The sequence below is a fragment of the Bos taurus genome, chromosome 7 (genome assembly GCF_002263795.3).
Source record: "Bos taurus isolate L1 Dominette 01449 registration number 42190680 breed Hereford chromosome 7, ARS-UCD2.0, whole genome shotgun sequence".
In the NCBI taxonomy this organism is placed as follows: Eukaryota; Metazoa; Chordata; class Mammalia; order Artiodactyla; family Bovidae; genus Bos; species Bos taurus.
This window is the reverse complement of record NC_037334.1, coordinates 27,148,497-27,171,418: the sequence shown is the minus strand read 5'-3', so window position 1 is coordinate 27,171,418 and position 22,922 is coordinate 27,148,497. Positions and strand designations below refer to the sequence as shown.

At 39.8% G+C, this 22,922-nt stretch overlaps 1 protein-coding gene across 1 annotated transcript in view; it reads left to right on the top strand.

Moving 5' to 3' along the window:
• LMNB1 (lamin B1) overlaps window positions 1-22,922 on the top strand; it is a 52,919-nt gene that overhangs the window by 4,440 nt on the left and 25,557 nt on the right. The window contains exons 2-3 of the mRNA NM_001103295.1: window positions 18,683-18,839; window positions 19,484-19,609. Of these exons, the coding sequence (NP_001096765.1) occupies window positions 18,683-18,839; window positions 19,484-19,609 (283 nt within the window). The remainder of the gene's footprint in view (window positions 1-18,682; window positions 18,840-19,483; window positions 19,610-22,922) is intronic.

Here is a 22,922-nt window from a genome sequence, read left to right as displayed (position 1 = left end):
GAAAATAACTAATTTTTGTCTCATGCGTGATTGATAGTTGGGCTAGGTATAAAATTGCACTTCAGAATTTTTCCTCACAGCTTGGAAGGTATCATACTGACCCATTGTCTTCTAGCCCCCAGTTGTTATTGTCTATCTAATGCCAGTCACAGTATTTTTTTTTTTTTTTGGTAATTGCTTTTGATTTTCTTTTCCTCTCTGAAAGCTTTGGGATTTTCTTTTATCCTGGTTTTCTGGGATTGCATGGTGATAGGTCTTAGATATGGATATCCTCTTTTGCATTGTAGTTGTTATGCATCTTTTCTATTTCAAGGCTTGATCTTTATTTAGCTCTGGGACCTTTATTCCATATGTTTTTTGAGTTCTATTTTCTTAGTTCTCTCTTGTTAGAATGTTGAAGTCTTGGGTATCTTGTTTTCTCATAATCATTTTTTTGTTCTGGAGATCACTTTGCTTTTCTCTAGCTCGGTAGTGACATTTTAAAGGCAGAGTCATACTTTTAATTCCAAGAAATCTTTATACAGATATTTCTCTGTATTCAACTTGTATCTGTTTAAAGATGTATTATTTTCTTTTATCTGTCTGAGGGTAATATTTAGTTTTCTTTTTAAAATTCTCTTCTGCTCATTGGATTATCTGTTTTTCTTCCCTGGTTACTTGTTCTTTTGTTTTGGTTGGTTTTTTTTTTCCCCTACTAATTTTTGTCAATTGCTGATCCCTGGTAGTCTACATTTTCAAGTGAAGGACTAGGTAATGCTTTAAAATGAATGTTGGATTGTTTAGGTAGCTCCTTCGTACTTTTCTGAGTGAAAGAGCAAATTAGGACTTCTTTATATATGAATGGAATGTACTCTTGGCCCACTTGTTGGAAAGCCTGCATTTATGTTAAGGTGTGCCCAAGAGGGTGAGGTGCAAAGCTGTTTCATGGGTTAATCATCATTTTAATTCTGCTTCACTTTCTCTTGTAGCCTTTGTGTGCATGGTCTGTGATAGGTACATTTGTCTACATTTCATCTACTAGAAATTTGTTGAAATGTTTGCTAATGAGCCCTTTTCTGTTCAGTTTGATCCTGTGGGTTTATTTGTTGTTAACTGCTTTTTTGGTCAAGAGTATAGTGGGGAGATCAATGCATGGAAGTCTTGGAAATCATTTAATTTTGAGCAATGTAATTGAAGTATAATTTGTAGGATGACAAAGAAGTAATGTTTTATTATCTGGGTCCATTGAACTCTTTTATTTATGAATAATTTTCTCTAACTTATTTGGAGTCAAAGTCTTTGTAATTAGTCTTATCATTTGGGTGTATTTAGGTTAGGAAAACAACTCTCAAGAGAATTATACATTCAAAAATTACTTAGTTCCTTTTTGATTTTTAGCATTCTTTGTTTTAGTCTCACCTCTCCATGTGTGGGTCCCCAACCAGGGATGAACCCATGTGCCCTGCAGTGGAAACATGGAGTCTTGACCACTGGACTGCCAAGGAAGTCCAAAGACAGAAGAATTCTTGGAGACGCTTGTCCTGTTAGAAAGAATTTGACAACAGTTTCTGTGCAGGTGGTCTCTTGCATGGAAACTGATCTCATATCTCAGATACAGCTACTTTGATTCACTCCAAGAATCCCTTGGACTACAAAGAGATCCAACCAGTCCATCTTAAAGGAAATCAGTCCTGAATATTCATTGGAAGGAGTGATTGGCCACCTGATGTGAAGAACTGATGCATTGGAAAAGACCCTGATGCTGGGAAAGATTGAAGGCGGGAGGAGAAGGGAACGACAAGAGGATAAGATGGTTGGATGGCATCACTGACACGATGGACATGAGTTTGAGTAGGCTCCGGGAGTTGGTGATGGACAGGGAAGCCTGGTGTGCTGCAGTCCATGGAGTTGCAAAGAGTCGGACACGACTGAGCTACCAAACTGAACTTAAAGCCTAATTATTTAGTATGTTTCATTGGAAGGTTTTTGGGGAACACTTGCAAAAAATGATGATGCATACCATCAATCAACACTTTAAACAAAAAATAAAAAATGGATTTAATTGAGAATTTCAGTATTAGCTAATTATGCAGAAAAACTAAATATAAGAGATAATAATGTTGAATGATTGTTTAGTAACTAATTACATGGATACATACTTTTTTTTCCTTCAGTGGTATAAGTCCACAGTCTTTCATGTAAAACTCACATGGCCACATGAGTTTGGAATTAAAAGCAATTCCAAATGTAAGAAGGTAATAGGCATGTACTGTATATGACACCCCCAGTGGGGTCTGGGGTAGCACTCTGTGAAATAGATATTTCTGCAAGGAAAGATATTAATAGTCACAGTAAGTGGAGAAAAATGTCTAAAAATAGCCTCATATCCATTCAGGTCAAATTTTGTCACCAAATGAATTAATGAAAACATAAGCATTAGAGCTCTGGACTTAGTTATAGGAAAGGAATGATTTATGTTTTTTAATTGACTGCTTAGTAACTTCACTTGGCTTATCAGGTTCTAGAAGTTGTACTCTATTCATCAAACACAAATTTGATTGATTGATTCATAGTAGATATTCAAACAATGCAAAATTAACTCTATAGTGATTTTCTCTTTTTTGAGAATTATGAATAATTAGGAAAGTGGAAATGCGAGCTCAGTTCAGTCGCTCAGTCATATCCGAGTCTTTGCGACCCCATGAGTAGCAGCATGCCAGGCCTCCCTGTCCATCACTAACTCCCGGAGTTCACCCAGACTCATGTCCATTGAGTCAGTGATGCCATCTAACCATCTCATCCTCTGTCATCCCCTTCTCCTGCCTTCGGTCTTTCCCAACATCAGGGTCTTTTCAAATGAGTCAGCTTGTCACATCAGGTGGCCAAAATATTGGAGTTTCGCTTCAACATCAGTCCTTCCAGTGAACACCGAGGACTGATTTCCTTTAGGATGGACTGGTTGGATCTCCTTGCAGTCCAAGGGACTCTCAAGAGTTTTCCAACACCACAGTTCAAAAGCATCAATTCTTCTGCGCTCAGCTTTCTCACTGGAATGTAACTAATACAATGGATGCTGTAGGATTGTTTGAGATGCTGAGCAAGTCAACTTACATTTCTTCATTTAAAAAAAAAATTTAAAAGGATATCCCAGGAAACTTAGTTTAGTATATTATAGATATTAGGCTTCAAAGCCAGCGTGTTTTCATATTAATCTTTGAGGTACTGGACAAATGTTTTGTTAAAGTGGAATTTCATATCTTTTCAAAAGTTGGTGCTTTTTAAATATAATTTTGTGAAAAGAATGTCTTTTCTCCAAACAGAATAAAGTTTAATGTTGATTGTATTTTTTCATGCTGCATATGCATCTGAAAATATGTAGGCTTCCTACTTCCATCCCCAAGCAAATTTTGAGTGGGATAGGTTTCAGGTTGAGGGGATCAAGCCTACATAGTATATTCCTTCAGGAAAATGACATTCCTCTGACTTTTGCTTTGTCAGTACATTAGTAAGGAAACTTCTGTTGGAAAATTTGGATTTGTGTGTCTTCATTAAAAATTGTGTACAGGTGCTGATGTGCTACTTACAAGTATGATTGGGACACTTGTCAATCATGTGTCTCATGATAGCCTGAGATACAGTAGTACTTCTTACTTTTTGTGATTTGGGACAGATAACTTCAGTTCTTTGAACCTTCATTTCCTCATCTGAATAATTGGGATAAGATGTAAGTAGTCGTTTTCTGAATCTCAGGAAGAATGAAGAAACTCAGACCTTTTTCTAGTATTTCATTTACTTGTCTTATATTAATGGGTGGGTTTTTAGCAGGATTGGCAATTTGAAGAAATTAGGAAGCATACTGAAATTCAATGTAAATCACATAAGCTATTTATTTTTCTCTTACTTTTCTCAGGGGAAAAGGAACTTACTGTATATTGGACTTACTGTATGTATTCATTCTGTTGACGTTATACATATTTTGGTCACAGAATAAAATTTAGGTGCATAGACTAAACAATCTTGCGGGTTGTTTTAAAATTCATATTTTCTAGTTTTCAAATCTAAAATAATAAATGCTAATCTGCTCTAGGAACTTTTCTTTGTATGTAGTATAGTTAATTGAAAAAAAAAAAACTCCAAAAACCTTGATCTCATGTATTACTTGGTCTTCTGTTTATGTCCTGATTTTGCCCTGGTAGAAACAAGTTGCCAGTAACTCCCTAGCCTTAATATGAGAGGTATACAACTTCATGGTAAATATCACTTTAATTTTCAAGGGAAGAATGGGAAGGATTGCTGCCTAGAATTGGTATTAAAGTCTAGGCGGCAGGTTCTAAGTAATGAAACCATCATGATGCTTCCTTCCCATGCTTTCAAAGGATGTTTGGTAAAGCAAGATAACTTTTGGAGTTGTTTATTTAAACTAGGAGGATGGACTAGGTATTCTTTTGGTGTACCCAGATTCAAGGAAGTAAACACACGGAATGAAAGATGAAGCTCTATAAAAACGTGCTCCGTGTTTTTCCCCTCTATACGCTCCATATGCTTGTTCTTTTCATTTGTCCAGATGACGTCACCGCAGGTATTTTTGAATTAGGTATCTTTAGACTTTTATCAGAGAAGGCAATGGCACCCCACTCCAGTACTGTTGCCTGGAAAATCCCATGGATGGAGGAGCCTGGTGGGCTGCCGTCCATGGGGTCGCTAGGAGTCAGACACGACTGAGCGACTTCACTTTAACTTTTCACTTTCAAGCATTGGAGAAGGAAATGGCAATCCACTCCAGTGTTCTTGCCTGGAGAATCCCAGGGACGGGGGAGCCTGGTGGGCTGCCGTCTATGGGGTCGCACAGAGTCGGACACGACTGAAGCGACTTAGCAGCAGCAGCAGCAGACTTTTATATCATCACTGAAGATGTATTTCTTGCACGCACAGTAAGAATGAGCCCTAAGTATCAATTGTGTGACAGGACCCCCTTTAACTGAAGTTGCCAGTTATTTCTGGGGTCCAGGGTTTCCTAATCGGAGTTTTTAACTCTCTACCTCCCCCAGTATATCTTTCTGATAAAATGGTTTGTGCTTTGGCAGTTATTGTTGGGGAATTTATATATATATATGTATATATATTTTGCTACACAAAAATTATATGTACTCTGGAAAATAAATTTTCCTGTTTATATCCATATAATTAAAAAAATGGGTTCATGATAAATATTGATGCGTAACCTTCTTTCATGCTACACTGCTTTGTGAACTTCTTTACATGTCAGTACATGTGCTGTATCATCATTTTAAAGATACATCAACAGCCTTTAGGGTAGGATTAGTTTACTGTGACCAAGGATGTAGGGTTTGCAGTGGCTATATCTACCTAATTTTTGAGAGGTCATAGAGGGCCATGATTTATCTTCTCACTTGCTGACAGTGTAAGATTTTTTTTCCTCCTGGTTAACCTAAAAATGGTTAAATGTTAACTAATTTATTGGTTAAATGTTAACCACTGCATAAAGTAATTACAACTTTGCCAATTTTTGATTCCGCTGACAGTATATGGGTGTACTTTTCTTGTTTCAGAGAATTTATTTTTAGTTTCTGGGGGTTTCTTTTAGTTCTTGATCATTTTTATTATTATGGTCATGTTGCAAGCATAAAGGAGTAAAGATTCACATTTGGGTCACAGTCTTAGGTTTTTGCTGATGTCTTTGCTGTAGACCTGAATGAAAGTGAGACTATCCCTAGCTAGTATGTTTACTTGGTCCTTTTAAAATAAAATTTTCCCTTTACTGCATTTGCATTTATTGCATTTATAGAATTACAGCATTTTTACTGCTAGGAGGAGACTTGGATCATCAGGTTTATCCAGCCCACTTGGTGGGTTCGGAAATTGAGACCTAGAGAGATTAGAATACATGTGCAAGATGCAGGACGAAAAGAGCTAATGTTTGTTTTGTGCTTCTTGTGTTTGCCAGATACTGTGCTAGATGCTTTACAAATACTGTCTTTTAAGCCTTACGATAACCTTGTTCAAAGGATGAGGAAACTGGTGAAGTAACTGAGGCAGCTGTTTGACATACTAAGGCGATATGCTAATACCATATCCAGGCTTCCCTGGCGGCTCAGTTGTAAAGAATGTGCCTGCCAATGTAGGAGACACAGGTTGGATCCCTGGGGTGGGAAGATCCCCTGGAGGAGGAAATTGCAACCCACTCTAGTATTCTTGTCTGAGAAATCCCATGGACAGAGGAACTTGGTGGGCCACAGTCCATGGGGTCACAAAAGATTCGGACATGACTTAGCGACTGAGCACATAAGCGTGTGCTAATACGATGTAATCAGTGCTGTGATAGCAGTATCCTCATGCTGTGGGGGATGGGGCTGCCAACCACCCAGGGCAGAGTAGGAGCTTGTAAAGCTGCTGCTGAGGAGAATTGGGGGAGGCAGGGAAATCTGAGCTGAATTTTGAGATCTAAGTAGAATTGGGGGAGGCAGGGAAATCTGAGCTGAATGTTGAGATCTGAGTAGAATTGACTTCTAAATGGAAGACTTTAGAAGGGCAAACTCGAGCTGTATAGATGTATATAAAAACAAGGTGAGGGAGGGTTTGACTTCAGGTAGTGAAGAGCCTCAAGAATTTCAGGCAGAAGACTGACATGATCAGTCTGCCTTTTGTGTGGAGGAAAAAAAGAGTAGAGGTAGAAATACGAGTATGAGCATGTGGGGTCATGGCTCCTGAACTGAGGTAGGAAGTGGGAAAGGGCAGAGGTGGATTGAAGAGGTACTGAGTGTGCGAGGTTAGGGAAATTGGAGTCTTGGGTGATGGCTTCCATGCATGGGCGCTTGGTGTGATGGAGTTGCTCTTAACAGAGGCTGGCAGGAAAGGACCAGATGTGAAGCGTCCTACTCAGAATTAATGAGAAGTTAATGGTGTTAGTCAGTTAGTTTTTGCTAGATTGCTAGGTGGAGATGCCAGCAATTTGGAGGACTTCTCTGGAGCTCTGAGGAGAGACTTGATTGGAGATACGGTTTTTGGAGCCTGATAGTGAGGGGTAAAGAGAGAGAAGGACAAAGTCAGACATGGAAAACGTCTACATGTGAGGATGAGGTAGAGGATGGAAAACCTACAGCTAAGATAATAAGTAATAGCAAGAGAATTAGGCCCAGACTTGAGTCATGGAACAAGGAGATTTACAAAGGAATGTTAGTGCAGTGCTGGTTTGATAAGGCCTAAAAAGTATCCATTGACTTTCGTTCATGGGAGCGTATTGTTGACTGAGAAGCATCTAATGCTAGTCAAAGGCCACTGACCATTATTAAGGAAGAAATGGGAATAAACATATAGGTCACAAAAGCTGCTTGATGTGAAAGGAAGAAGACGTTCTTAGAGGTCGATTTAAAGTAGATTTTTACTTGATGTTTATGTAGTGAAACATTGGATAGGGTACCAGAACACTTATCCCTCTAAGATTCTGCACTAAAAAATGTGATTGTTTCATGGCCTTTGTCTAAGACACTTTTAAGTAGCTTCCAGGACTGGCTTCTAGAGTAAAGAGTAAACTCCTCAGTATCACCTAATAGATTGACATATAATTTAGCATCCAAACAGGGATACTTCTTTCTGTGTGTGAAAGAGAGAGCTATTGATAATTATGCTGGGACAACTGGTGCCCATGGAAATTGCCCTAGACAGACTTGGACATAATGGTCATTCTACCTAAATGTTCTGCCCTTCATGAGCTGGCTCCTGAGTGACTCTCTGGCTTCAGCATATACCGTACTTGGCTTTGCTTCCTCCCCTCCAAACATGAAGTTTTTTATTCAGTCCCGTCTATGGAAGATGAAGAATTGAGTTTTCTCATTCTGTTCTTCATAATAGAAATTTTTCTTCCTCTTTTCCTCCTAATAATCATGCATTATATTTTAGTTGAGATTAGCTTTAGGTCAGCTTTTGGTATATAAAGTATGAATGAATGGTGTTCTGCTGCAAATGCTACTGGAGCACCAATTTGCTCGTATGTGGGAAGCCTGGTGGGCTGCCGTCTCTGGGGTCGCACAGAGTCGGACATGACTGAAGCGACTTAGCAGCAGCAGCAGCAGCCTGGTAAATAGAGAAATGGTATAATTATAATTGGAGGTTGTATTGATTTATATGTGACTTTTCCTAGTAAAGGAGAGTCAGAATATCAAGAGTAGCGTTCAGAAGAAAAGAATGCTCTGACTTCAATTCCATTTTAACAAAGTTAAGGATCTTGCACCCAGGATTCCCTCCCCTAGAGGTACTCTACCTTTGTTCTTATAGCCTTGGTTGTTTTCAGTCTATTTCTGTCTCTAATGTCTCAGTTCCTGCAGATCAGCAAGGCCTCTCTGATGTTGTGCATCTCTGAGATCTCTTGAGGCAGCTCTGGCCGCACTAAACTGACTGTTTGCATTGCCCAAGCCATCTATCTCCTGGGGTACTAATTATGTTACTCCTGGTGCGTTGGTTACATGGCTGTGTAACTTTTGAATGACTGGTTCCAACCTTATTTTCCCCATTCTCTTATTTTTAATGTGCAAGAGTTTTCAGAAACACATACTGTGTTACAGCAGAGAGGCCTATATTCTGTGAACATAATCCTCAACAGAACTCAGTAGTGTTCTATAGTTTTCCTTTCCTGTACCGCTTTTCCTTTTGATTACCTATGAAAATAGTATTTTCCCCACTTACTTGTTGTTGCTGTTCAGTCACTAAGTTATATCAGACTCTTTTTGAACCCATGAACTGCAGCACACCAGGCTTCTGTGTCCATGCATCACTATCTCCCTGAGTTTGCTCAAACTCATGTCCCTTGAGTCAGTGAAACCATTCAGCCATCTCATCCTCTGTGGCCCCTTCTCTTGCCCTTGATTTTTCATAGTATCAAGGTCTTTTCCAGTGAGTCAGCCTTTTCACATCAGGTGGCCAAAGTATTGGAGCCTCAGCTTCAGCACCAGCCTTTCCAATGAATATTCAGGGTTGATTTCCTTTAGGATTGACTGGTTTGATCTCCTTGCTGTCCAAGGGTCTCTCAGGAGTCTTCTCCAGCACCACAGTTCAAAAGTGTCTGTTCTTTGGCATTCAGCCTTCTTTATGGTTCATCTCTCACATCCATACATGACTACTGGGAAAACATAGCTTCGACCATACGGACCTTTGTGGGCAAAGTGATGTCTTTGCTTTTTGAAACACCATCTAGGTTTGACATAGCTATTGTTTCAAGGAACAAACGCCTTTTAATTTCATGGCTGCAGTCACCGTCTGCAGTGATTTTTGAGCTCAAGAAAATGAAATCTGACACTGTTTCCGCATTTTCCCAGTCTATTTGCTTTGAAGTGATAGGACCAGATGCCATGAACTTAGTTTTTTGAATGTTTGAGTTTTAAGCCAGCTTTTTCACTGTCCTCTTTCACCTTCATCAAGAGGTTCTTTAGTTTCTCTTCTCTTTCTGCCATATGGGTGGTGTCATCTGCATATCTGAGGTTGTTGCTATTTCTCCCAGCAATCTTGATTCCAGCTTGTGATTCCTCTAGCCTGGCATTTTGCATGATGTACTCTGTATATAAGTTAAATAAGCAGGGTGACAATATACAGCCCTGACGTACTCCTTTCCCAATTTGGAACCAGTCCATTGTTCCATGTCTGGTTCTAACTGTTGCTTCTTGTCCTGCATACCAGTTTCTCAGGAGGCAGGTAAGGTGGTTTGGTATTCTTATCTTTAAGAATATTCCACAGTTTGTTGTGATCCACACAATCAAAGACTTTAGCATAGTCAATGAAGCAGAAGTAGATTTTTTTTTTTTTTGGAATTCCCTTGCTTTCCGGCCCTCCCCCCCCAACTTATTTAGTTTTAATTATAAAGAAAGATGATATCAGTTGTTAAGACATCGAGTCAGTAGGAATCAGGAGGCTTTCTATTAGTTTTATCTTATTATAGAAATATAATTTGGCATCTGTGCTTTTTTCTTGTCTAGTTGCATTGCATAAGCATTGATACTTTGGGTGTAGAATTCTAAGTTGTAAAGAATATTGCCTCAGGATTTTGAAAGCATGCTGTACAGTTTTCTAGCTTTTGTTGTTACTAAGAAGTACTAATGACTGAAAAGTTAAAGAGTTTATAGGACATATCCTTTTGTTTTGGAGTACTTGTGGAAGGTGATGACCATCTCAGCCACTGTCTGCCGTGGGGAGCTGGACATCTTGAATCTGAGGCTGCTGGTCTTGAAGGGTCTCCTGTGGAGATGGGGGCCTCCTGTGGTTCACTCTGGAGTCATAAAATCTGATGGTGAACATATCAGGAGTATCCGTCTGCACAAACTCTCCTTGAGGTGGACATCTTGCCTGGGTCGCCATCACCAAGGCTTGGCCCCACTCAGCAGCCTGTAAGCTCTGACTCCTTAGGCCTAGCAAATAACCAGTGGGGCACACAGCCCCACCCATCAGCAGACAGGTTGCCCAAAGGCTTCCTAAGCCCACAGCTGTCTCTGGAGACTTTAATATTGTTAAGCTGGCAATTCTCCCCAAACTGACCCACAGATTCAATGCAATCTCTTCTCAGGATCACATTTGTCTCTTTTGTAGAAATTGTCATGCTAAGCCTAAAATGTAAATGGAAATCCATGGTATCCAGAATAGCCAAAACAGTCTCAAAATTGGAGGAACGAGTTCCTGATTTCAAAATTACTATAGTAATGTATGTGGTGTTGACCGTGCTTGTCAGCAGAGAAATTGCCACAAATACTAGGAAGGTAGCCCCATGATACTTCCTTCTTTTATATTATGGATGTATGGCAACCCACTCCAGTGTTCTTGCCTGGAGAATCCCAGGGATGGGGGAGTCTGGTGGGCTGCTATCTATGGGGTCGCACCGAGTCAGACACGACTGAAGTGACTTAGCAGCAGCAGCAGCAGCAGCAGCGAGAGTATATACTTTGCATCCAGAATCCTAGCTGCAAGAGATTCTGGCAAATGTAGTTTACAACTAGGAGGGTGGAATGGACACTGGGTGAGTCAGTTTACAGTGAGAGCTTTTCTCAAAGGTCTGATGACTGTTACATGTCCTTCATATTCAGAAGCAGGGCTCTAAAAGTGGGAAGCTGTATACATGAATGGGGCTTCTTGACTAACCATCATTGTGTAACAGTGCAGTCATTTAGCTGGAAACACTAGTGTCAGTGTCTTCAAGTCTTCTGTTTTGGGTTTTGTCTGTACAGTGTGTTTTAAGTTGAGGGAGATTGAGAGGCAACATCAGTGTCTGTAAAAGTCCACTGGAATTCTGCCTTTTCAGTATGATAGTGCTGCCTTTGGCTGTTCAGGTGGCGCCAGGTCTGAGGTTCTGTTTTACTTCTCAGAGAGTAAACTTTCCCTTTTTCATCCTGGTGAATGAGGAGCCATTGGCCCAGGAACATAGAGTATGGTCTGCTTAGCCTCTCAAATAGATTTTCATCTAGTCCTACTTCAGGTTACTGGGGTATCAACAGTATCTGCAGTATAAATTAGGTTATTTCTCACATAGCCCTGCGTCTGGCTTGAGATTTGGCCCTCTAGGGTTGGCTAAGCTCATTTTCACTCATCTGATTTTAGCTTCTAAAATTTTGTTCTTTCCTTGTCAGTTTGTTACTCAGTTGTTGTGTTTCTGGATGGGGTAATAGTGGAGCCATGTTTAATGTGCCATTTTTACTTGGAAGTTACATTATGTACTCTATCAGCACTGTGTACTTTTTTCTGTTTCTTAGGGATGTTGCTGATAGGTTTGATTTGTTAAGACAATTTTATGTGATTCATTGGTTCCCCTACTGGACTGGAATCTCTTTGTGCACAGGGATGGAGTCTGATTTTGCTTCTTCTTGTATCAGCACATTTCCTAGCACTCTCTAGGCTTCCCCAAAATAATTATTGACTTAGTAATAACCATTTTCAGAGAAGGCAGTGGCACCCCACTCTAGTACTCTTGCCTGGAAAATCCCGTGGACGGAAGAGCCTGGTAGGCTGAAGTCCATGGGGTCGCTAAGAGTCAGACACGACTGAGCGACTTCACTTTCACTTTTCACTTTCATGCATTGGAGAAGGAAATGGCAACCCACTCCAGTGTTCTTGCCTGGAGAATCCCAGGGACGGGGGAGCCTGGCTGGCTGCTGTCTATGGGGTCGAGCAGTAGGACACGACTGAAGCGACTTAGCACTTAGCACCAGTATAATGTACCTTCCTTAAGATCAGGGACTCGATATGTTTTGTTCATTACTAGTCTCCACACACCCAGATCAGTGACCTAGCATAACAAAGTTGTGATTTTGGTTGTTTTTTCCCCAGTAAGTCACTTTTTTGTTAGAACTTAAACTGTATTTGTCCATTCCTCTCTCTTGTGTCTCTTTATGTCAGTGGATTTCTTTTGTTCAGAGAAATTCTGTGGTCCAGTGTTGATCTTGCTTAATGTTTTTCCTAATTTTAATCTGATTGCAATTAGAGTTTACCTGATTTTGATTGGGTTGTTGCTAATCTGTTGACTGCTCAGTTTATTTATTTATGTTTATTTTTTGGCCACGCCACTTGGCTTGTGGGATCTTAGGTCCCTGACCAGGGATGGAACCCATGCCCCCTACGGTAGACGCATGGAGTCCTAACCACTGGACCACCAGAGAATTCCCAGGTTCTCAGTTTATTGAATGAGAAGCAGAATTTTATTACCACCAGAAATTATCCATTTTGGGTTTGTGCAGAAGCATCTTAGTCTTTTTGCTAGTGTCCGAGGATACCCTTATTAATGGAAATTGTGATCACATGACTTTGGTGACATGGTATATTAAATTATACTTAGTTTGTAATTAATTTTCCTTGGTAGAAATATTGTGGATCACATCCCTTCTCCCTTTGGAGGGGAAGATACTTTGAGGACAGTATTGAGGCTGATGAATGAATGTTGGGGCAGATGCATTTAATATGCAGTTTGAGTCTATTACTTTAGATAGATTACTCAGTTTCAGGACAGAAGGTTTTTGTTTGGGCATATTAATAACCTTTATCTTAAGCCCAAACACAGTTCTGTCTCAGTCTCTGTGGGGTCTCTGGGCCCTGGTGCGCAAAAGGTTTGAGCCCTCTGAGCGTTTCTGGCGGGTATGGGGTTTGATTCTAAATGCAATTTTGCCCCTCCTACCATCTTGCTGGGGCGTCTCCTTTGTTCTTGGACGTGGGGTATCCCCTCAGAGCCACTCTCCAGCCGCACAGCCGCCATGGAGCCTCCGCTCCAGCACCTACCATCTTGCTGGGCCTTCTCTGCCCTTGGATGTGGGGTATCTCCTCACAGTTGCTCCCACGCCAACTTATTTGAAAAGACCCTGATGCTGGGAAAGATTGAAGGCAGGAGGAGAAGGGGATGACAGAGGATGACATGGTTGAGTGGCATCACCCACTCAATGGACATGAGTTTGAGTAAGCTCTGGGAGTTGGCGATGGACAGGGAGGCCTGGCGTGCTGCAGTCTATGGGGTCGCAAAGAGTCGAACACAACTGAGCAACTGAACTGAACTGAAGACCCAAATAAAGTTTATTTTTGCACTAAAAGTCTGAACCATGGCTACATAATATGGGGCATGTTGATTCTGAACTCTGGGATGAAAAGCGCCTTAGAAGCTGGATTATTTGATAGTCATTGAATAATTGCATTAGTGTTAAGCGGTATTCAGCTGCCATCAGACAAGCCGTTAAGAAGAACCTTACTGTATATTAACACCAGAGCTCGAAGAGCTGGGCCTGATCAGCCTGACTCTCCATGTAGAATGGGTCTATTTTGAGGGATTTAAAAAGCCTTTGTGGATATGACTAAAAATAATTTTATAAAGAATCGTTCTTGTTACCTGATTGAAGGTAAAAAACTAAATGACTTTTCCCTTTCATTCCCTGTAATTTGTTTTTCTAAGTAAGAGTGGTCCTGAAGTAAATGCTAGTGAAGAGTGCTGAGTTAAGAAAGGTAGCTGGACACCTGCTGAGAAATCATTGGCGTGTTTTGTTTTTGTTGGTCTTTCATCTTCCTTCGTAGTCTCATTTCCATCTAGGAGATTAAAAATCAGGAACATTATTCAGTCTGAATTTGTTCAGTAGCTACTCTTAAATAAGATGAACCTGACAATCTGTAATAGCTTTTCAAAATCCAACTAAGTAATCTGAGCAACCAGAGTTGCCTAGTATTTTGCTATGGAATATTATGAGTGGGGTTTAAAACATGCCTGAGAGTGGTTCCTTTCTGGTTTCCGTAAGCTGTTGTCTGACATGTGAAGGCAGTAAATAAAAAGACCCAATACTTGTATTTCTGTTTTTATCTTTAGAAACATGAGTGTTTCTTGCCTGTTCCCTGCCACCTCCGCCCCCCTCCAAGATGTGTGGCTTTTTAAAATCAGTATTCTAAAGTCTATAATTATTACAGTTTGGATGTATTTTTTCGTAAGAATACACATCTTCAACAGATTTTATTAATTTAGCAAACATTTGTGTGTGTGTGTGCGTTAGTTGCTCAGTCGTGTCTGATTGTTTGCGACCTCATGGACTATAGCCCTCCAAGGCTCCTCTGTCCATGGGATTTTCCAGGTAAGAATACTGGAGTGGGTAGCCATTCCCTTCTCCAGGGCATCTTCCCAACCCAGGGATTAAACCCAGTTCTCTGTCATTGCAAGCAGACTCTTTACCATCTGAGCCACTAGGGAATCCCCTAGTTTTCTTGCCCTTATCTATTCTTGTATACTTGCAGTATAATAACCTTTGGTAAATTTAATGGAAATGCCATTTAATATCCAGAAAGTAATTTTGTATACCTTCTTCTAGTTATGTAACTATTCTATCAACTAAGAGACCATCTTACCGTTTAGGTCTCTTATTTTGAATTGCTTAATGTAACACTTTGTTACTTATATTTCCATATATGAGAATCAATGAATAAGGACAAAAGTATTTGTGGAAAAATGGAAAATTAATGGCACTTGTGAAAGAAGGAAGCCAAACCCAAATGTATAAATCCTGTCCTGAAAATGAACATGGATTCTTCATTCATGGGTATGTAGTAGGTGATTTAGAGAACCTGAATTCAGGGACTTTTGGGGTTGTGTTACTAGTCAAGCTAGAGAATTCATTCAGCTGAGCATTGTGCTATATGTGTAAACTGACCGGTGAAATGTTAACGAAACGGCAGTAGGTTGCCAAGTGAAGTGAAGTCGCTCAGTCGCGTCCGACTCTTAGCGACCCCATGGACTGTAGCCTACCAGGCTCCTCCGTCCATGGGATTTTCCAGGCAAGAATACTGGAGTGGGTTGCCATTTCCTTCTCCAGGAGATCTTCCCGACCCAGGGATTGAACCTGGGTCTCCCACATTATAGGCAGACGCTTTACTGTCTGAGCCACCAGGGAAGTTGCCAATACCTGACTAATTAAAGCTGTTCTGTAACAAGTTTCAGATCACGTTCTAGTATGTATTTGTCCCTCTAGTTCTGCTTAATTTCTGGTTCAGACTAATTCTTTATTCCCTATTTAAGTGGTCAACTTAATTTTTCAGGTTTTACAACTACAGTGTGATTCATAATTGACTTTTAAGTCATTATTATATACATACTAGGTCTTACTAGTGATTTTCTGTGTGTTGTGGGTATGTGATGTGACTTTAGTTAGAATGTGCTCTACAGTTATTGCCTGCCAATAATGGATATCCCCTAGGAGCTCAGTTAAGCATTCGTTTTCCAGCAATTATGTAATTGGTTGCATTTTCTAATCTCCATTTATTTATTGGTGGGAGTAGTCTGGAATGGAGTCCACTTAAACAAATGAAGGCTACTGAGGGAGTGGGATACTTGTCATCCGAGGAGAAAAGGTAGTGCAGAGTCCTCAGCAAACAGACACAGAGTTCGAGAGCCAGGCAGCTCAGTGCCGAAGCCAGGGTTGAAATGCTGGTCCTAAAACTAGCCAAGTTCAAAGAGTTGGCAGGTTGAAAAACCAAGATGATTAAAGCAGTGGTTTTCTTGGTAGGCAGAGGTGGTCAGGAGTAATTCAGAAAGTAGCAGGTAATGAATTGTATTTAGGTTATTTAGTCCTACAAGCCTCAGGCGATTATAAGAACAGGTCCCAGATTTAGGTACCAGGTTCTATTGGGAAGTCCATTATTGAAGTTATGTCTGTTTCTCTTGATCCACTGAGATGGAATAACAGTACTGTAAATGTAGCCTTTCCAGCTGATTATTTTTTTAATGGTCAGATATTTGATTAGACCTGGTTACTTGCTATGAATGAAATTCAAGCTTATTTAGTCCCTAAGTTGTGTCTGACTCTTTGCAACTCCACAGACTGCATCCTGTCAGGCTCCTCTGTCCAAGGGATTTCCCAGGCAAGAATATTGGAGTGGGTTGCTATTTCCTTCTCTATGACTGAAATTCAAGCTTACTTGAAATGAAAGTAATTTTGTTTGTTAAGGGAGGAGATTCTTAATTAGAGCGTTAGCTGTGTTTTATAAACCTTTTTTTTTTGTTGTTGCAATTTAAAGTTTTGGTTCTTAGGTAAACACCTCCAGTAAATGGGTGTGTTCTGACTTATACTCAGCATGTGCATGTATGAGAAAATCTCCTTTGAATAAGCAGGTCAGTAACTGAAGAAATTCAGTTAGGAAGTATAGTTGCAGAAAAATGCCCACCAATGCCTTAAGTGATACTTCCTCGTAGCTTTGGATTCCTGTCTAAATTATTCTTTGTTAAGAGCATTGTCAGATGTTATTCTGTGCTTAGGTGATGCATGCTCACATGTGTATATTATATGATGTCAGTTTTGCAGGTTTCTGGACTTTGACCGTGTGCTGGTAGTTAGACCAAGACTTCCTGCATGATCTTTAAAAATAATTTTATTTATTTATTTTCGGCTGTGCTGGGTCTTCATTGCTGTGTGGACTTTTCTCTAGTTGTGGCGAGGAGGGGTTCTCTGTAGTTGCCATGTGCAAGCTTCTCACTGCAGTGACTTCTCTTTGTTGCGGAGCAGGGGCTTTAGGGCGCAGGCTTCAGTTGAGGTTCCCGGCCTTTAGAGCACTGGCTTAGTAGTTGTGACGCAGGGGCTGTTGGCTCCGTGGCATGTGGGATCTTCTCGGACCAGGGATCAAACCTATGTCTCCTGCATTGGCAGGTGAATTCTTTACTACTACTGAGCCACCAGGGAAGCCCCTCCTAATATTTACTGACTTAAATATTAGTCAGTGATGCAGAAGAATTTTGTAACTGTTAAGTAATTTTGAGTCAGTAGCTTTTGTAAATATTGTGCAATTCGCTATAAAATATGATTGTGTTTTAAAATCCAATGTATTGCACTATTTCTCCCTTCCAGCTCTGGTCATTTATATTGTGGGGTAAAGTAATGGCTCTTCCACAAGTATTGATTCTTTTCTATGGTGTTCCTAGCTTTAGGACCCAGCACTTTTATGAATTAGGCATTTTTGTTACAAATTAATGACTGTATGGGAAATTTTTTTTTTCTCCTACAGTTGATTTTTTTCCCCCGCCTTTCTAAACAAAGTCTTCAGGGAAAGACTGCCATCTTGTGGTTTTTAAAAATACAGAATTTAAGAAAAAAATATTCTTGTTATGTGACTGCTGAGATTTTATATGTGTATGTAGTTGCTTTATAATACCAAAATGAGTAAAAACTGAGTACTATTAAATCTTCTCTTTACACTACCTTTGCTTATCCTTTGGATAGTTTTTTCTTAATTTTATTATGGTATTGATATAATAATATTTTAAGGATTTCTGTTAATTAAAGGTTCCTCTGTTGAGCCCACTCTCAAACATCAGTATTAGAAGTACTTCTCTATAATAGCAGTTTTAATTAAGAATATATATTGAGAGTTTTTATATTATTAAGACTTTTCCAATATGACCTGTTAATGATAATGGAATTATTTGCATTAAAAAATACTGATCTTTATAATATAATTATTTGACAAACTATATCCTAAAGGAATTTTAATTTTATAATGTAGAACTCCACTTAATAAAAAGTGATAATTAGAAGTAAAATACACCTTCATTCTAGTTTCATTTTGGATAGTTATTAGTATAAACTGAAAAAATTATTTTCTTCAAAATACTAGGAAGGCCCTCGTTTGTAGTTAAGGAAGTTTTAAAACCACCTCTTGTGTAAGAAATGGAAACTACTTGCAAGCTTGGGATCAGTTCTTAGGTAATGTCAAAGAAGTATCTATCAATATATATTAACAAGTCATAACATTACTTTTTGAAGTAACTTTTCATTTATTTAAAATCTCATCATTTATCTTGATTTGTCTCCTGTATGTCTTGATTTTTAATATTCATTGTATTTAAAAATAGCAAGTTTTCATTTCTTCAGAAAAGTTTTAGTGAACCATATAGACACCTCTTTATAAAACAAGAAGGCTTGTGTTCTCCCTCAGAGACAACCAGATTCTGATACATTGGGCCTCTGGACATCTTACACCTAGAGTCATTGCTAATCAGAGAAGGGCGGTCGTTGAAGCAAGAAGTTGTTATCCACCAAAGATAGCACTCTAGATAGAGTGTTCCCCAATCATTCCTGTGATTTTAGTAGCTTATGGCAGCCTTTATTTAAATTGCCTCCTCTTTTGTTTCCCCCTTAAACAGGGAGGGAGAATGGTTCAGTTGGGCTATAATATGATGTCTTGCACTTTCTCAAATGTTTTGCAGTTATGCTAAGAAAGAATCTGATCTTAATGGAGCCCAGATCAAGCTTCGAGAATATGAAGCAGCGCTGAATTCGAAAGATGCAGCTTTGGCAACTGCACTTGGTGATAAGAAAAGTTTAGAGAGTGATTTGGAAGATCTGAAGGATCAGATCGCCCAGGTAAGTTAGACTCTACTCTTGAGCTGTATTTCGCAGGTTAAATGCCCCATCTGTCTTGATTGTAAAACTTGTTTTATGCTTTTTATCTTAAAAAATGTATTGAGTTATTTTGGTCGGGGGCGGGGGAGTGGTGGTTACCCCTGCATAGACCTGAGCTATTTGGCATGTGAAGCGCCCTCACCTCTCAGTCACTGTGTCTGGCCTGTGCAGATCTTGTTGCTGCTGTTCCTCCTCTCTGTTGTGCTTGTGCTCATTCGTTTCTCGATCTCACAGCTTATTTCATTATTGTACCAAAATGTAGGGTAAAAAGAGAGAAGATGTCTTAATGGTGCTCTCCACACAGGAAAAAAATCAAATTGGTAGATAAAATCATTCGTTTGAGTTTTGAAACGTAAGCCATAGGTATCTCTTCATCCCCTGTTGCTATTTACCAGATTTGAGGGGTGTTTTGATGTGACACTCTGTGGGTGGGACCAGCAGTTGAACCCACAGTTCTGTGATAAAGATTATCATGAGGGACTCTCATAGATTGACAAATATATAGAAATTGTAATACTTGACTTGATTCAATCCATCGGTATCTATTAAATTCATTACTAAATGATTGCTGTATAATTTTCATTAGTTCTTTTTCCTTCTATTAGTTGGAAGCCTCTTTAGCTGCTGCGAAGAAACAGTTAGCAGATGAAACTTTACTTAAAGTGGATTTGGAGAATCGCTGTCAGAGCCTTACTGAGGACTTGGAGTTTCGTAAAAACATGTATGAGGAGGTAATTATATATAATTTTTCTTCTTTAAGGAATGGAGGGATCCCAAAAGGCTTTGTTATAAACCATACACGTGAAAAAATGGGAAGAATTCTGTAGGCAAAGGATTTAAGGCACTGTTGCTAAAAAGGCTGCATGTAAGAATTGAAAGTGTTATGGTAAATTTATAAGCTTTTACTTCATTTAGGGTTTCCCTGATAGCTCAGTTGGTTAAGAATCCACCTGCGCAGGAGACCCTGGTTTGATTCCTGGGTTGGGAAGATCAGCTTGGAGAAGGGATAGGCTACCCACTCCAGTATTCTTGGATTTCCCTGGTGGCTCAGCTGATAAACAATCCGCCTGCAATGGGGGAGACTTGGGTTTGATCCCTAGGTTGGGAAGATCCCTTGGATGAGGGAACAGCTACCCACTCCAGTATTTTGGCCCAGAGAATACCATGGACTGTATGGAAACTGTATGGGGTCACAAAGGATTGGACACGACTGAGCGACTTTCGCTTGTGCAATAATATAACTTAACTTACTTCATCTAACTTAAAAAGGTCTGGCCACAGCTGTTAATTAATTATCAACCTCTTTAAGCGTTTGTGTTAGTGATATATTACTTCAAAATTTAGTATCTTAAAATCACAGACTTTTACTATCTTACAGTTTCTCAAGGTCAGGGATCTAAGAGCTGTTTAACTTAGATGGTTGTCTTCAGGGTCTCATGTGGTTACAGTCAGGCTTTCAGCCTGGTCTGGAGGAACACTTCAGAGTTCATTCACAACTGTTGTCTGGAGATACCAGTTCAGCATCTGCTTCCTTATGTGTATATATTAGTCGCCCAGTCTTTGCAACCTTATGGACTGTAGCCCACCAGGCTCTTTTGTCAGAGCTGCTTATGATGGGATTCCTGAAGAGTGGATGATGAATGAGAGAGAGAGCAAGGCAAGCCATATTGTCTTGTAGAGACTAAATCCCTAAGTGATATACTGTAACTCCCCATCACACAGACGGACCACAATACAGTATGGAAGGGGGCTCACATAGGAGGTGAACACAGCAGTCATTGGGGGCTGGCTACCCACAGCGTTTATAGTTATATGTGTATATTAAAAAATATCATCTATTGGCCATAACTTCCGTGGTTCTGCCTTGAGGGGTAAAAGTAACAGCTGTTACCAGAAAAGACGTATAGTGTAATACAGTTGAAGAAAGGCACATGTGTATTTTCTCAAAATTGAAGAGAGTTTGAGAACATGCAGGTTAAAGAATATGCAGTTAAATACTTAAATGACTATGCAAAAAAGAGCTTCATGACCCAGATAATCACGATGGTGTGATCACTCACCTAGAGCCAGACATTATGGAATGCGAAGTCAAGTGGCCCTTAGAAAGCACCACTATGAACAAAGCTAGTGGAGGTGATGGAATTCCAGTTGAGCTATTGCAAATCCTGAAAGATGATGCTGTGAAAGTGCTGCACTCAGTATGCCAGCAAATTTGGAAAACTCAGAAGTGGCCACAGGACTGGAAAAGGTCAGTTTTCATTCCAATCCCAAAGAAAGGCAATGCCAAAGAATGCTCAAACTACTGCACAATTGCACTCATCTCACACTCTAGTAAAGTAATGCTCAAAATTCTCCAAGCCAGACTTCAGTAATACATGAACCGTGAACTTCCAGATGTTCAAGCTGGTTTTAGAAAAGGCAGAGGAACCAGAGATAAAATTGCCAACATCCGCTGGATCATGGAAAAAGCAAGAGAGTTCCAGAAAAACATCTATTTCTACTTTATTGACTATGCCAAAGCCTTTGACTGTGGATCACAATAAACTGTAGAAAATTCTGAAAGAGATGGGAATACCAGACCACCTGACCTGCCTCTTGAGAAACCCATATGCAGATCAGGAAGCAACAGTTAGAACTGGACATGTAATAACAGACTGGTTCCAAATAGGAAAAGGAGTACGTCAAGGCTGTGTATTGTCACCCTGTTTCTTTAACTTATATGCAAAGTACATCATGAGAAATGCTGGTCTGGAAGAAGCACAAGCTGGATTCAAGATTGCCGGGAGAAATATCAATAACCTCAGATATGCAGATAATACCACCCTTATGGCAGAAAGTGAAGAGGAGCTAAAAAGCCTCTTGATAAAAGTGAAAGAGGAGAGTGAAAAAGTTGGCTTAAAGCTCAACATTCAGAAAACAAAGATCATGGCATCTGGTCCCATCGCTTCATGGGAAATAGATGGGGAAACAGTGGAAACAGTGTCAGACTTTATTTTTTTGGGCTCCAAAATGACTGCAGATGGTGATTGCAGCCGTGAAATTAAAAGACGCTTACTCCTTGGAAAGAAAGTTATGACCAACCTAGATAGCATATTGAAAAGCAGAGATATTACTTTTCCAACAAAGGTCCGTCTAGTCAAGGCTATGGTTTTTCCAGTGGTCATGTATGGATGTGAGAGTTGGACTGTGAAGAAGGCTGAGCGCCGAAGAATTGCTGCTTTTGAACTGTGGTGTTGGAGAAGACTCTTGAGAGTCCCTTGGACTGAAAGGAGATCCAACCAGTCCATTCTGAAGGAGATCAGCCCTGAGTGTTCATTGGAAGGACTGATGCTGAAACTGAAACTCCAGTACTTTGGCCACTTCATTCGAAGAGTTGACTCATTGGAAAAGACCCTGATGCTGGGAGGGATTGGGGGCAGGAGAAGAAGGGGACGACAGAGGATGAGATGACTGGATGGCATCACCGACTCAATGGACATGAGTTTGAGTGAACTCCAGGAGTTGGAGATGGACAGGGAGGCCTGGAGTGCTGGGACTCATGGGGTCGCAAAGAGTCAGACACAACTGAGCGACTGAACTGAACTGAACTGAATGTAAAAATGGTGACTAACAATTTTAAAATAGGAATTTATTATAGAACTTAAATAATTTTAGTTTGAGAAAAGTAATTTAATAGAAATTGACCATTTTTACTGGGTATTGTGGGGACAAAGCGCACTCATTGGATAAGCAGCCAGACTTTGGACAGTTCTTGAGTCAGTTTCTTATTTAAAAATGAAATATCAGTGCTTGCTGTTATTTTCCCAAGAAGTGGTGAGGATCAAAGTCAAATACTATGTGTGAAAGCTCCTTATAAATTAGTGACTGCTATCATAGAATTATTCACTACAGTTCATAAATTGAAGTGTCTCTACCTTGACTTACATTTTTGTTTCATTTTGTTAAAATTGCCCATGATCTATTATTTCTTAGTTTTGAAGCTGTGTGGATTCCTGCATCTTTAAAACAGAGGTTGAGAAGTTTTTTCTTTGCAAGTCATTTATT